This window comes from Lactuca serriola, chromosome 5 (assembly GCF_051521515.1).
Source record: "Lactuca serriola cultivar US96UC23 chromosome 5, Lser_US96UC23_V15, whole genome shotgun sequence".
NCBI classification, from domain to species: Eukaryota; Viridiplantae; Streptophyta; class Magnoliopsida; order Asterales; family Asteraceae; genus Lactuca; species Lactuca serriola.
In genome coordinates this window covers 241965710-241980641 of record NC_136412.1, presented here as the reverse complement: position 1 = coordinate 241980641, position 14932 = coordinate 241965710, and the positions used below count along the sequence as shown (strand labels likewise).

The 14932-nt window shown below is 37.6% G+C and overlaps 1 protein-coding gene across 1 annotated transcript; it reads right to left on the bottom strand.

The window, feature by feature from the left end:
• Positions 1-1527: 1527 nt before the first annotated feature.
• On the bottom strand, positions 1528-4418 carry LOC145053856 (ubiquitin family protein). Its single transcript, XM_079001970.1, has 6 exons — positions 4042-4418; positions 2686-2830; positions 2424-2538; positions 2287-2350; positions 2048-2213; positions 1528-1965 (listed from the first exon to the last, which is right to left on the bottom strand). Exons 1-6 carry the CDS (start codon positions 4299-4301, stop codon positions 1720-1722), a joined length of 996 nt encoding a protein of 331 aa, XP_078858096.1. The 5' UTR covers positions 4302-4418; the 3' UTR covers positions 1528-1719.
• Positions 4419-14932: the final 10514 nt, after the last annotated feature.

Below are 14932 nucleotides of genomic sequence, written 5' to 3'. Positions count from 1 at the left end.
ATCAAATCAAGGGTCTTATACGCCCAAAAGTTTTACATTAAACAAAGTCATTTCCAAAGGGATACATAAGTACCACAATTTCCATAAAAAGGTAAGCCAAGATCAAACAATAAATATGATGTAATACATGCAACTACTCCCACCCTTTTGCCAATCTTATAAGTCCAACTCAGCAACAAAGACCATATATATATAGAGCTAAGTACAAATGACACTGCAAACTTTTGCACTAATATCCATAAAAAAGGTTCGATGGTTGTATATGAAGAGCTCATGGTTGACAACACTGTCAACTTTTGCACTTATATCAACAAACAGTCACTAGGGGTCATCATCCTAGGCCACACAAGGGGCAGTAAACATCTACTTGTGCATGTGAGGATTATCTTGAAATATACTCACAACAAACAAAAAGCAATTGATACCTGAGATCTCACGGTCACACTCATCCTAGCATGATATGCACAAATAGGATGCTTAAATCATTTTGAAAGTATATGAGCTTTTTTAACTTAACTTTAAGAAATCCAATAGTCATAAGATACAGGCTGGAAGTGTTGAGAATGAACTAGATAAATTTTGTGGTCATTCTTGAGCTTTTGGGTCGTTTTGGGTGTGACATACAATTCACACACAATCATATGAATGGCTTAGTATAATCCTAACCTTGTCATGTTGTGCTACTTTCCTTATTTTTTGTTTTGCTTATAACTTATGCAAGATAACTCATATTTTGGTCTAGTCTCTTCATATCCCCTTCTAAGGTCTCAATAAACATGTCTAGTGAATTTCATGTCAATCCAGTAATTAAAAAAATAATTAGGGCCTAATTACTTAATTAACTTTTAATTAAGTGATGATTAAGGTGTGGGGTCACTTAGGACTTGTAGTTAAGTGTTACTACAAATTAAAGTTGAGTACATACCCAAAATACATGTACTGTATAACTATGTTTGAATATGTTTTGAAATAATTGATACTATATTTACTCTTATATGTTATGTGGCCTTCATGAAATAATTGTGCATTGCATAAAATCATTTTGAATGAGAAAATGTTATTGGTTTGAAAACTTAATTGACCTAAAACCCAATTATGAGTATATATGAAATTGGTTATGGAATGGTATCAATTAACTATGGAATTAGTTATTGTAATGACAAGTATTACGATTGAACATAATCTTGAAATAAAAACATTATCATGAACTTGCTTTGTAAGAGAAAGTATCATATAATGAAATGATATCACAATTGGACTAAAACTTATGTCAATATGACTAATAATTGCAATATTTTGTTCCATGCGAAAAGATGGGACATGACGATCTTTTGTTTTTGCAAAAGATGTAAATGACCTTCTCATTCTAGTTATCGAAAATAGCCCTATAAAGCTTGTTTAGTCACGAGCAGTGAGACTTAAAGACCCAAATATGCACAAAGCACAGATAAAAAAACATATCATTATCGTTATGTGTTATGGTTTTGACTTTATTAAGTTATTTTTACTTCTTCATTTCACAGAAGATTGAAGGAACCAGCACTATAAGAGCATCGGCATACATAAATAAAAATCTGCATACATACACTCTCCAACAAGGTTCAATTTTAATAATATCTCCAATCGAGGAAAACAAAAAGAGGTTGCTCCCATAAATTTTTAAAGCTACAAAGTGTTGCCAAATAGATCCCCCAAAAGAAACATAGGAAAGATACAAGCTCATGTGTGACGCCTTCGCTTGACATTTGCCTCATCATACGACTCCCACTTCTTGTGATCGAGAATGCTGATGTCATCCAGGTCAGCAATTGCTAGCAGATACTGAGTCAGCTTCACTAGTTCCCTGTCATTGTCTCTGTTTGCATGTGCTTTTCTGAAGGGCTTTATCGTCAATCCATTCTGTGGATTCATTACAAAGTTTCTCCGTAGATCATCAAACATTATTGTATTCTTTGAACTGTAAAACTGCAGAGCCAAATAATAGACACATTACTTTTAGTTATGACCAAATTACCCTTTTCATCGCATAAAAATAAGCAAAGCAGACCTCAGGAAAATGTGCCCAAATTAACCCAAGTGGTTTGCAGTCAAAGATTCCCCTACTATCTGATTGAACTGTGATCATTGCTAAATGGTCTAGAAGAGCAGTAATTTTGTAATCAGGATTACTCAGTACTCCAAGCTGTCCCATTTTCAGTTCCACCCATTTCATGCTGAAGAAAAATAAAATGATTTACTATTATTGGTAATCATCAAATCTAAAAAAAAAAAAAATTAAAGCCTAACCTTGTTGCAGACCATATGATGATGTCATACTCTGCATAAACGGCTGATAAGAACTCATGAAGATCTGCACATGTGTTTCTCGGTTGTTTATTTGTTTTTAATTATTTAAGTGAGAATGATAAAGTAAAGGTTCTTACAAGGGCGCATGAGTTCAAGTGGATTTTCTGCTGTTGACCGATGGTCAAAGAGAGTATAGTCTATATCCAACACAAGAAGCTTCTTCCCCTTTCGACACGGATTTCGGAGTTCAATCTACAAATTTAATAAACATCCTTTTTCACATATCATAATCAAATACTATGCTATGCAAGGATCCTTTGAAATTATAACCTACATATAACTAAGATTAAGATATTCTTTCTTTTTTACTTAATGATGATTAGAAAGACAAAGACATGCCTTGTATTGATCAACACGTCTCCTTAGTTTCTGTTTGTTGACCTCCTTGTCTTTAATGTCTACAACTTCATCTTGTCCGATTTCAAAATCATCAACAATCTCTGGAGCATCAACTTGATCCACAATTATATCATCTTCAACAGTACTGCATAAAATGGTTACAATCAAACACTTTTCCATCTGTAGAAAGACAATATACAAACTAATTCACTATAGCTTTAAAGCTTCTACTATGAGTAAGACCCTTAACTTTCTAGAATATATAAAATACCAATAACTGGATTAAATAAGAGAGCACGTGACTCAGGAAATAGAAGATATTGTGATATGCTCATTAATCATTATGTCCATGACAGATACAAGACTCTGATTTTTTAACTAATATATCAACAGAATGACATCTTGGCTAGTGTAGCACAGCACACAGAAGAGAAGATGGTGGATTGAAGTTGTGACATGCATACAAAAAATAATCAACGACATGCATTCAGCAATGACAACTACAGGTGTTAATGAAGCCATGAAGATAGAGTTAAGGGGTCCAGGTGCTTCAACTAAAAAAATAAGAGTGGACATTAACATTACAAATGTTTACAGTGTAGTGGCTCAAATGGAAGAACAAAGCAAGTTCTTCAAACCCTTTTCTGGCAAGAAACTGAGATTCACTAATTGAAATATATTTCAAAGTAGGTTGAAGATTACAAATTTGAGGTACAATTCATGCACATTCTATAACATTGGATCTTGATCTCAGAACATGAACTATGATTAAACCTGACTTATGATAACTTGACACAAAAGGATCACCAAAACTGAAAACAAATTGCTCGATAAATTGTTAAATTTGCTCCATTCTATAGTTTAAATTCTGAATGGGACAGGCTAACTAACTTATATTTAGTACTATATTAAGAACATGTTTATGAGAAGTAATAAGGTTGACAGCAGTTCACAATCATCTTTAAATTTAGTATTTTCTCCATGAAGCACATGTATGAAAGTCAGTAAGCATCCCACTAAAGACAGGTTTTCTTGTTCACATGTCAAGAGCCAATAGCATAGGGTAACTACGAAGATGATGACCCCTCAGGCTCAGGGACTTGCGATGAAAGCTTTCAATGAAATCAACACAAAAAAATAGACAGATATACTTTTATGCAGCCAACCGCATACAATTGGGACTATTCGCTGAAACATATTCAAAGGTCCAATCAATCATGCTAAACCTGCAACCCCTTTCACTTCAGCACAAACAAAATGCAGAAAATAACTGACAAATCAAAAACTTCATTTGTTGATGAAGAAACTGAAAGAAATTGGGACCACGTGAAGATAGACAAACACTTATAGGTTTACCCGATCATAGTCATCTTGAGAGAAGATTTGAGGGGTAGACCGGAGAGAAGGGTTGAATCATCTGCGAGTTTGGATCCAATTTTAGGGTAAAGAAGTTTCTGACGTTTGGGGAGTACGTTGGTCAGTTGGCATATGCGTCGTTTTAGTTCACCAACGGAGTCGTCGGCGCACACTCTGACGGTGTATTCCTTGCCACTCCATTTCACCGTCAGGGTTAGCTCCTCCTCCGTTACCGGAGACGTCAACGACGACGATGCCATTCAGGTCGTTGCTTGATTGAGGAGACTCTTCAGCAACGAAGAACGATGGCGCCGTGGCGGAAATAGAGGAAGAAAATTATAGACGCTTCTTTTTTACTTCTCTTTTTTGTACCCACCGTTCTCAAAACCTTTCATTTACACCTCAATTTGGTGCTGGGAAAATGGTGTCGAAGTTTTAACTTTTACGAATTAGTTTAATTGGTTTATGATTTATTTATTTTTTTCTTTTTGGCTTTTTAGGGGAATAATATGGGTAGTTTAATTGGTTTATGATTTATTTATTTTTTTCTTTTTGGCTTTTTAGGGGAATAATATGGGTTAGGGGAATAATATGGGTTGGAGAGAGTTTAAAATCCACTTTTGAGATTATAAATGGGGTAAACCGGTTACTCCTTTGTTATTGTCTTGGAGATTCAATTCTCTATAGCATTGATTAAGGGTGTGGTGCATGCAATCGGCCAAGCTCAAGTAAATTTTCTTAGAATACCCGTTATAATTTGATTTATGAATCTGTAAATCGCATGCTAGTTAGGGCTAGATTTGGCTTGTTATGTGATGCCCGATAGCCTAGGAAGCATGGGATGCTAGATCGGGTTCGATTTGGATGTGTGGGCAATCAGTAGCAGGAGTGGAAGCTCCTAGTATGAGTTGTAGTATGTGGGATTGGAGTGATATTGCATGAATGTTGCTTGCTTTGTGCTTTGTGAAACTCATAAGTGATGTCAGTTAGTTATTGAGTGAATATGTCAAGTCACATGTGGCAAAGGTTGGATAATATCAGAGTGACGGATTTGAACCTATTGCACAACTCTCGTTTGAGTCTAACCGTTGTAGGGATGAGTCTGTTACTCGAATGATTATCTAAGCTCTGTTGCATGTGATTGTGTTCATAAGGTGGCTAACTGACATTATGAAGAGTTCTTCAACAGCTGATGGCAGAGTGAGGTCAGGAACCTAGGAAAGCCTAGGGATTGCTTCAGTGGTTTTGTTGTGCGGGTTAGCAAGTGCATGTGTATGGAATTAAGAAGGTGACTTAGGGGATTCATGAGGATTCATGAGGAATGTATGGATAAGTGTGGAAGGTGGTATTAGGCCTATACTACTGAAAGCACAGGATCCATACTCGAATCAGGGAGAGTCTTGGCGAACCTAAGAAGCCTTTAGGGTGAGGATTTATATTCGGATCTCTTGCATGTTGTTTCTGATGGGTTTTGAGCAAAAGAACATTCCTATGTGCACATGCAAAACCCTAAAGCTTTGGATCTAGGTTTCTCTATTGTACATGCAAATTTATCCAAAGCTTGTAAACCCTAATCTAGCATGCTATAAAAATCGAAATCTACAACTAAAACAAGTTTAGATGATTACCTTTGATAGTAGCAAGAATCTTCAATCTTCAAGAGCTTAGTATCATAATTGTAATACCTCTAGTTGCTCACAAACACCAAGGCAGGAAGATGATTAAGAAGAGAGGGAATGGAGGCTTAATTTTGGCTCTAAGAATTACGGTTTCTTCTGGTAGCCGAAATATGAAACCCTATGGGTCCTTAAATAGTTGAGCTGCTAGGGTTTCAGTCAAAACCCTAATTGGATAGCTTAGGCCCTAAGTAACTCCAAGAACCTTCTGGAATAGGTCCTTTGGACGATTTCAAGGTGGGCTTCCACCCTAATTTCGTCCACTCCCTTAATCCACAAGATCCACAACCCAAAATCAATTATCTTATAATTGACAATTTCAGTCCCCTTTATTTAATTAATCTCTTTCAGCCACAAAATTAATTCTTAATTAATTCTTGACCAATATTAATTAAACAGTATGATTTCTCTTTTAATATATTATTCATATAATATATTAATAAACCATAATATCTTATCTCTTCATAAATCATCCTGTCAAGCTGCTTTGGTGAAGGCAACCCAAAAGGACCATGCAACAACCGGGTCAAGTACATACCAAATATAGTTATGGACTTAGACACTAATCCAACAGTCTCCCGCTTGGATAAGTGTAATAACTATAAATGCAAGTATGACTTCAAGATCCGATTAGCAATCGTAGCTCTCAAAAGCCGTTGTCGAACTTTAGTCTCATCAATAACATGTCCTTTAGATAAGAGATTGTATAGTCCTCCATTCAAGATATCATGCGGATAATCACATGGAACATAGTTATACTTATTTTCCAACAGTTTGTTTCTCGATCTCTGATTGGTCTGACATAGAACTTAACTGAACACATCAATTCAGTCCTGACCGGGCCCGACACATAAGTCAAACCAAATCATCAAGGGGCCCAGATATCGCTTTTACCCTCTTAGGATAAAAGGAACAGATAAACTTCTACTTATATGCATTTACTATTCACTCATCAAATCATGCACACCAATGCGTTTTATAACATCAAGTTACTGATGCGTTTACGCATTATCAATGCACAACCAACTCGCAAACAATAAATCATATATCTAGGTTTAAAGACTATATGATTTTATCGTCTTGCGATTACTCGTGATAAATTCCATGAAGTGATGCCAGCAAGCGTGGGTCTAATCCAATGCTCAAATCTTATTTCATAAGCACTCACGAATGTTGCAGCAAACTTTTGCTATGTCTAATACACTTTAGACAGTCTACAAACCAATTCATGACAATCTTCTTTCATAGATACTTCCAAAGTATGAGCAACTGTGGACCGTTCAAACAATCTTATTATTCACGAAGTCAAAACATGCAAAGTGAAACAATAAGTAAATAATTAACAAAAGCCAGTAAATTTACTTATAAATAGTACTCATTTATTTAATCATCAAATGTTGATTACAATTTATCTATTACACGTTTCGAAGCTATCTAATCTAAACTAATATCGTCCTTCATAGAGGTGAGCATCGGAACAGGGTACCCGTTTTCGGAACCGGAACCGCCACGGAACCGCCAGTTTCGGTTCCTAAAATCTAAGAACCGCCTTAAGCGGTTCCGGTTCCGGTTTTCGTTATCTTGGAACCGGTATCCGTTGGGTAATCGGCGGTTTCGGTTTTTATACTGGGTACCCGGAACCGGTGGGTAACCGGAACCGGAACCAGCGGATACCCAGTCTTTTAATAGTTTTTTACTACTATTATTTAATATATTTTTTCTAAAAATAAAAATTATATGCAAAAGTTAAAACACTCGGCTAGGGTTTTATGAATTTGGTCTTTAGTGGTCGTTGTATGTCTTTGCTGCCAACATTCACATAACACAATTCACAAACACACACAAGATTTGAGTGTCTCGTTCTCGCATTCTCGTTGTAGCCTACTTCAATCGCATATCATTCTCGCATAATCACTCCAGCTTAACTCGTTCTTACTTCAATCGCACACTTCAATCGACGACGTGTTCAATTCAGTGTCCATAGTCCACGCCGACGACTCGTTTCTTTGAATCCGACATACCTGCGAGGCTGCGACGACTTCTCCGGCTCCACAGGTGAGATTAATGATTCTTTTACTGATTATGATTCTCTATGTTGATTATTGATTCCTTTCACTATGAGATCCTTTCATTTACTCACTGATGACAATTGACACGTATTAGGAGCAAGGTTGCGTACCCACTCAAGGGTGTGAACTTTGTTCCTGTCAAAGTCTAACTTGCTATTTTGGAGAACTAGGTTGTCCCCTCTATAGATTCTTAATAAAAATTGATTGTTGTTAAAAAATTATAGAATAGGCTTACAAACTACACAGTGATTAATTTGTTTTCCCAATTTTTGTTTTATGTATTTAGAACATATAGCACTGAACACGTTATCTGATTACTTACTATTTCTTTGAAAATTTAGGCTAGCCAATAATGGAACAACAGCAGCCCATAGATTTGGATCGTGAAAGTGATGTTGAGCAACATAACACTCAATCAGTTGGGGACAAAAGAACATCAAATGTTTGGCATAAATATGTTGATATTCGAGATCCAAAGACTAACAAAATTGTAAAAGCCCAATGCAAACTCTGCTCTAGTGTGTTGAAGGTTGCTACAAGGAATGGTACATCATCTATGGCTAAACATCTTATTACATGTCCAAATAACCCTGAAAATATAGATAAAAAAACAAAAAAAATTATCATTTTTAAAACAAGTCAAAGTGATGCTACCACTGTTTCAAATTGGGAATTTAATCAAAATTCCGTTAGGCAAGCTTTAGCTAAATGATTGTCATTGACGAGGAGCCATTTTCTTACGTGGAACATGATGGATTTAGATATTTTTGTAGTGTCGCTGTTCCACAATTTTGTTTGTCGTCACGTTTCACGGTTGCTAGAGATATTGGTAAACTTTTTTAAGTGAAATGGAGAATTTGAGAAATACATTCAAAGGTGTGACATCTAGGATTGCTCTCACTACTGATTGTTGGACTTCAGTACAAAATCTAAACTATTTGTGTTTGACTGCGCATTTTATTGATGACAATTGGAAATTACATAAAAGAATTCTGAATTTTCGAGTAATGGATAGTCATAAAGGGAAAGAAATTGGAAAAGTAGTAGAGTCTTGTATTCTAAATTGGGGTTTAGAAGATAAGTTATCTTGTATCACCGTAGATAATGCAAGCTCAAACGATGTTGTTGTTGCTTATTTAAAAGAACACCTTATAGAAAAACTTGTTTTAGGGGATGAGTTTTTTCATATGAGATGTGTCGCCCATATCTTAAACCTAATTGTTAAAGATGGTTTGGATATGGCTAAGAATTCCATTAATTCTATTTGGGGTGTTATTGTATATGTGAGGAGTTCTTCAAAAAAATCTAAATTGTTTGATGATTGTGTTTTAAAATCAAAAGTGTCATGTAAAGGGTCTATAACATCCCAAAAATCCGTACCAAAATTTTTTCTTTAAATCATTACAAAAACCATGTTTATAAAAACATATCATAAAGCATAACATAATTCAGAGTATTAATTCCAAAACATAATTTCATTATCAGAGTAAAACATCCCAGACTGACTAATCAATGGTGTGTGCCATGCGATCACCCCGAGCTCTTCCCTCCGCTACCGGAAGTACCTGAAACCAAAACTGAAAACCGTAAGCACGAAGCTTAGTGAGTTCCCCCAGCCTACCACATACCCTGCATAAATACATACAACATATACTGGGCCACGCCCTCTATTTCGGGTCTTGCCCGCTACAACGGCCCCGTCTGGCTTCGAGCCCTGCTCGGATACATATATGTTTCTCTTAGGCCCCGCCTGTCTCTGGGGCCCGCCCACTAACCACATAATACAATTAGCATATAACACATAACTGAACATACCCTACCGTATTCCTGTCCTAAGGCCTCGCCCTATCTTGTCACTAGTGAGTCGTGGAACCCCATCCAAGCTCCTACGGTAAGTGAGATACGGGCCCCCGCCCACACTCACTCCATACCAATCTTGGGCCTCGCCCCTGCTCTGCTACTAATGAGATATGGAACACCGTCCATACTCTGCTATTGGTGAGATACGAGACCTCACCCACACTCACCTTCCTACCAGGCACATACATGCATCACACAGACAACAAGTATACTCTATCATGCAAACCATTCCTTGGGCACCCGTCCGACATTGGACCTTGGTCCTGAATATCATACTAGCAAACAGTGCCTAGGGCTAACCCCTGGGTCTTCCTACTCATAACTACATGGACCGACATTGTGGCCGTAGACCCATTCACACAAAGGGAAACTCACCTGCACTGCTAAACTTGCTGATAACCCTCTGGCTACTGTCCGACAATTCTCTAAACCGCTACTCCACTAGCTCCTCGAGCTATCAATATCAATATCAATATAACACTTAGTCCCAACTGAACTCTTAGAAGCTGTATAAGTCCACTCTTGCCAAAGTCAAATTCCTGGTCAAAGTCAACCTTCTTGACTGACTCTACTCGCCGAGTCACCCCAAGACTCGTCGAGTCCATGAATTCAGAAACTCCCATAATACGACTCAACTCGCAGAGTCACCCCAAGACTCGTCAAGTTCGACGATCTCTGAGTCCCATCCTGCCCAACTCACTGAGTCACCACTCAACTCACCGATCTAAGTCTTAACCATAAAAGGTTGAGGTTCTACGATCCAACTCGTTGAGTCCAAAAACAGACTCGCCGAGTCCCTAGCAATATTTAACAGACTCGCCTAGTTGTTCTTCCAACTCGTCGAGTTCTTGCCTATCTTCATCCAACTCGCCGAGTCCACCCATGCGACTCGCCGAGTAGCTTCAGTTCTTAATCCATACAGTGGCTTTTCGAGCCATGCAGGGGCTCCATCTTGTAGATCCACTCTTCCAAAGTGTATTCCTCACATAAAGTTGCAAACTTTAGGTGAAACTAAGGGGCTATAGGCTTAAAACACTCTTGAGCTAGGGCTTGTGACAAAGGGGCTTCACCAACAACTTATTGGCATAAACTTTATGGCTTTCTGGATCCTTAATTGCTTAGATCTAAGGTAGCAACCTTAGATCTACTCCAAACTCGAAATAAACCTCCTCCATACTCAAAATGCCCAAATCTCAATCATAAGATAGATCTTAATGCAATAAGGTCAGCTTATTACCTCAGAGGATCTGAAAAGCCACACTAACTCTGTATCCAAGGCTTCTTCTTGCACCACTATGAACCTCCTTCTCTTCTAAGCTTCAAATCACTTCACCAAGGCTAGATCTTGCTCAAAATGGATATGGTGGCTAGGGTTCGGTATTCTGGGTGAGAGAGACTGTATATGAACCCTAGGGAAGAGAATGGGACGTTAAAATAGGGCACCAAGTCCCGAACTTAGGGTTTCCCAATCCAGACTGGACTCGCCGAGTCCACTCTCCAACTCGTCGATTCGGTCACTTACTCCTCGACCCGGATCCGCTCGGACTCGTCGAGTTCCATCCTGGACTCGATGAGTTGACCCCTTTGACTTAGGGTTTTCCTTTCCTTTCTTGGTCTTTCTGATTATGGGTGTTACAGGGTCAGTATCTCTTGATGTACCAACATGGTGCAACTCCACTTACATTATGTTAGATACGGCTCTTAAGTTTGAGAAAGCGTTTAAAAGAATGAAACAAGAAGATCCCCAAATTGAGAAAGATCTTAAAGACAAGTTTCCCTCTCAAAAAGATTGGGATAATGCTAGAGCTTTATCACTTTGTTTTAAACAATTTTTTGATGCCACAAAAAGGATGTCTGGCACTTTGTATGTCACAACCAATATGCATTATCATGAGATCTTGGGTGTATTAGCTTCTTTGTTGGAGTGGAAACAAGATATGGATCCTAATATTGTTAGTATTGTTGGATTAGTGTCTAAGTCCATAACTATTTTGGTATGTACTTGACCCGTTGGTGCATGGTCCTTTTGGGTTGCCTTCACCAAAGCAACTTGATAGGATGAATTATGGAGAGAGAGGATTAATTATGATTTATTAATATATTATGAAAATAATATATTAAAGGATAAATCATATTGTTTAATTAATATTAGTCAATAATTAATTAAGAATTAATTTTGTGGCTAAAAGATATTAATTAAACTTAAGGGACTAGAACTGTCAATTGTGTGATAGTTGAATATTGGGCTAATGGACTCCATAGAGGATGATGTGGACGAATTTTATGGGGAAACCCATTAGAAATCATCCAAGGCCTCTAAAGAGGGAGTCCATGGGTTGCTTAGAGCCTAAGCAGTCAAATTAGGGTTTCCTTGTTAGATAACCCTAATAGCCTAACTATTTAAGGATCCCTAGGGCACCAAAAACGTGGCTAAGAGTTTCCTTAGGGTTTCTGCACGTTTTTGGGTGCCTCCTCTCTTCTCATTCTTAATCCTCTTGCTCTTGGTGTTTGTGAGCCATTAGAGGAGTGACACTTGTGACTCTAAGCTCTCTAAAGCCATTACAAGGAGGATTTGAGATTGTTATTGCTACATAACAATCAAGGTAATATCTAAACCCTATTCTTGTGTTAATATTGATTATCACATGCTAGACCTTGGGTTTAAAGTCTTAGATGAATTGCATGTACAATAGAGAAACCTAGATCCAAGCATTAGGGTTTGCATGAGCACATAGGATGTTCTTATGGCCTAAACCCATCAAGCATGGGGGATCAAATGAGAAAAAAGTTTGACAAATATTATGGAGACTTTGGGAAAACAAATGTCATGGTTTTAGTTGCGGTTGCTCTTGATCCAAGGTACAAGATGAGGTTTGTCAAGTTTTCTTTAAAGAAGATCTTTCCTTTGGACGAGAAGAAAGTTGAAGACATATATAATGATGTGTATGATGTTTTGAAAAGGTTGTACAATCATTATGATAATGTTTCAACAAAAGCAAATAATGATTCTTCTAGTTCTTCCCATTGGAAAGATGATGATGGCTAAAATTTTGCTGGATTGGTTAAGAATAAACAAATGACAAAAATCTATGATGAGTTCTATGAGAAAGATGTTGAGGATGCTATGGAAAAATCTGAATTGGAAGACTATCTTGATTCTCCACCTGAAAAATTGAACAATGGATCCTTTGAAATTTTGAAGTGGTGGAGTGACAAATGTACAACATATAAGGTGTTGGCATCAATGGCTAAAGACATTCTAGCCATTCCAGTTTCTATAGTTGCTAGTGAATCTGCTTTTAGTACATCCGGTCGTGTGGTGGATGACTTTCGTAGTAGTTTAGGTTTTAAGATAGTAGAAACTTTAATATGTACTCAGGATTGGTTGAGAGCATCAAATGTATGTATTGATCTTGAACAACTATTGGATGATGTGGAAAAATATGAGAAAGGTATGTTACACTTTTATTTTGTACTTTTAATTATATTTTCCTATATTGTGTATATCTTTATTAATTTGAATTGTATGTTTAATATCTATTGCAGAAATTGGTGACACTATTGATGTTACAATTGGTCGAAAATCATAATAAATATTTGCTTTTTGAGGTAGCTTTATAACTCCTACTATTTTGTTATGTTTTTCTGCACATAATCCATAATAGATATTGTTTTTTGGGCTGTTAACATGTTTTAGAGTTGCTGATGGGCTGTTAAATGTTTGATGGTAGGTTGTTTGTTGTTGGACTATTTGTTGTTGGGCTTTTACAGGTTTGCTGTTAAATGTTGCTGGTGGGCTGTCACATATATGCTGTTGGATTGATGCAGACTTGCAAAATTGTTGTTGAGAGCATGTTATGACTTTTGTTTGCTATTGAAATGTTTATTTTGATAACTTTTGTGTTGTTGAGTGTTAACTGTTAACTATTAAAGACTTGCTAGACTTGATGTTGATCCTTTTACAATTGAATTAAGTTGCAAGTTTATTTGAAAATGATGATGATCTTTTAATGATAAGGTGTTTATGTTTACTTTTTTTTTTTTTTGTAAATTATTGTTGGATTTGATTTTTGTTGTAAATTAATTTGCAAATGACTAGTTATTAAAGTTTACATGAAATTATGCGGGTAGTCAGAACCGGAACCGGTTCCAAGCGGTTCCGGGATCGGTTCCAAGATTTAAGGAACCGGTGTAGGCGGTTTCGGTTTCGGTTCCGTCGTACTAAGAACCGCCGGTTTCGGTTCCCGTTAAATTAGTCGGGTACCCGGTTATGCTCACCCCTAGTCCTTCAGCCCAATGATCCTAGCATGCTACAAGTGTTTAACCATACTCAGTCCCTTCGTAAAGGGATCTGCTGTGTTATCCTCTGACGATACCCTCTTTACCACAATGAGTCCTTCTACCCGATGTCTAATAAAGTGATATTTCTTGTCGATATGTCGGGATTTGTCATGATCCCTCGGTTCCTTGGTCAAGACAACCGCTCCTTCATTATCGCAAAGAATCTCCATATGCTCCTTTATGGCTGGCACAACTCCAAGGTCTCCGTCGAAGTTCTTAAACCGTATCACCTCCTTTGACGCTTCGCTCGCCGCTATGTACTCTGATTCGCATGTTGAATCGGCTACGGTCTATTGCTTGGAACTTTTCCGAGTCACTGCTCCTCCATTAAGGGTAAAGAACCATCCCGACTCAGAACGGTATTTGTCCCGGTCGGTCTGAAAACTGGCATCACTATACCTTTGCACCCTTAAGTCATCACTCCCACCGAGGACTAGAAACCATTCCTTGGTCCTCCGAAGGTACTTTAGAGTATTCTTGACTGCAGTCCAATGTGCTCTGTCAAGGTTCCCTTGATATCTGCTGACCATGCTCAAAGCGAAGGCCACATCAGGGCGAGAACAAATCATAGCATACATAATCGAGCCAACTGCAGAAGCGTAAGGTACTCGTCTCATCTCTGCTATCTCGACTTCAGTGCCCGGTCTTTGAGTCTTACTCAACTTGGCATTGCTTTGGATCGATAACTCCCCTTTCTTGGAATTCTCCATACTAAAACGTTTTAGTACCTTGTCCAAGTAAGTATTATGACTAAGTCATATTAGTCTTTTACTCCTGTTTCTCACTATCCTTATTCCCATAATATAGGTAGCCGCTTCGAGGTCCTTCATAGTGAAACATTTCCCAAGCCAGGACTTAACTTCCTGCATGGTTGGGATGTTGTTTCCTATCAGTAGTATGTCATCGACATACAATACGAGGAAGCTAACTATACTCCCACTGGCT

Excerpts from the sequence above, each read along its gene's own strand:
- LOC145053856 (XM_079001970.1), bottom strand. The coding sequence starts at position 4,301 with ATGGCATCGTCGTCGTTGACGTCTCCGGTAACGGAGGAGGAGCTAACC. Across the intron at positions 2,539-2,685 it reads GACGTGTTGATCAATACAAG|ATTGAACTCCGAAATCCGTG; the intron begins GCATGTCTTTGT and ends TTAAATTTGTAG. Across the intron at positions 2,214-2,286 it reads ATCATATGGTCTGCAACAAG|CATGAAATGGGTGGAACTGA; the intron begins GTTAGGCTTTAA and ends ATTTTTCTTCAG.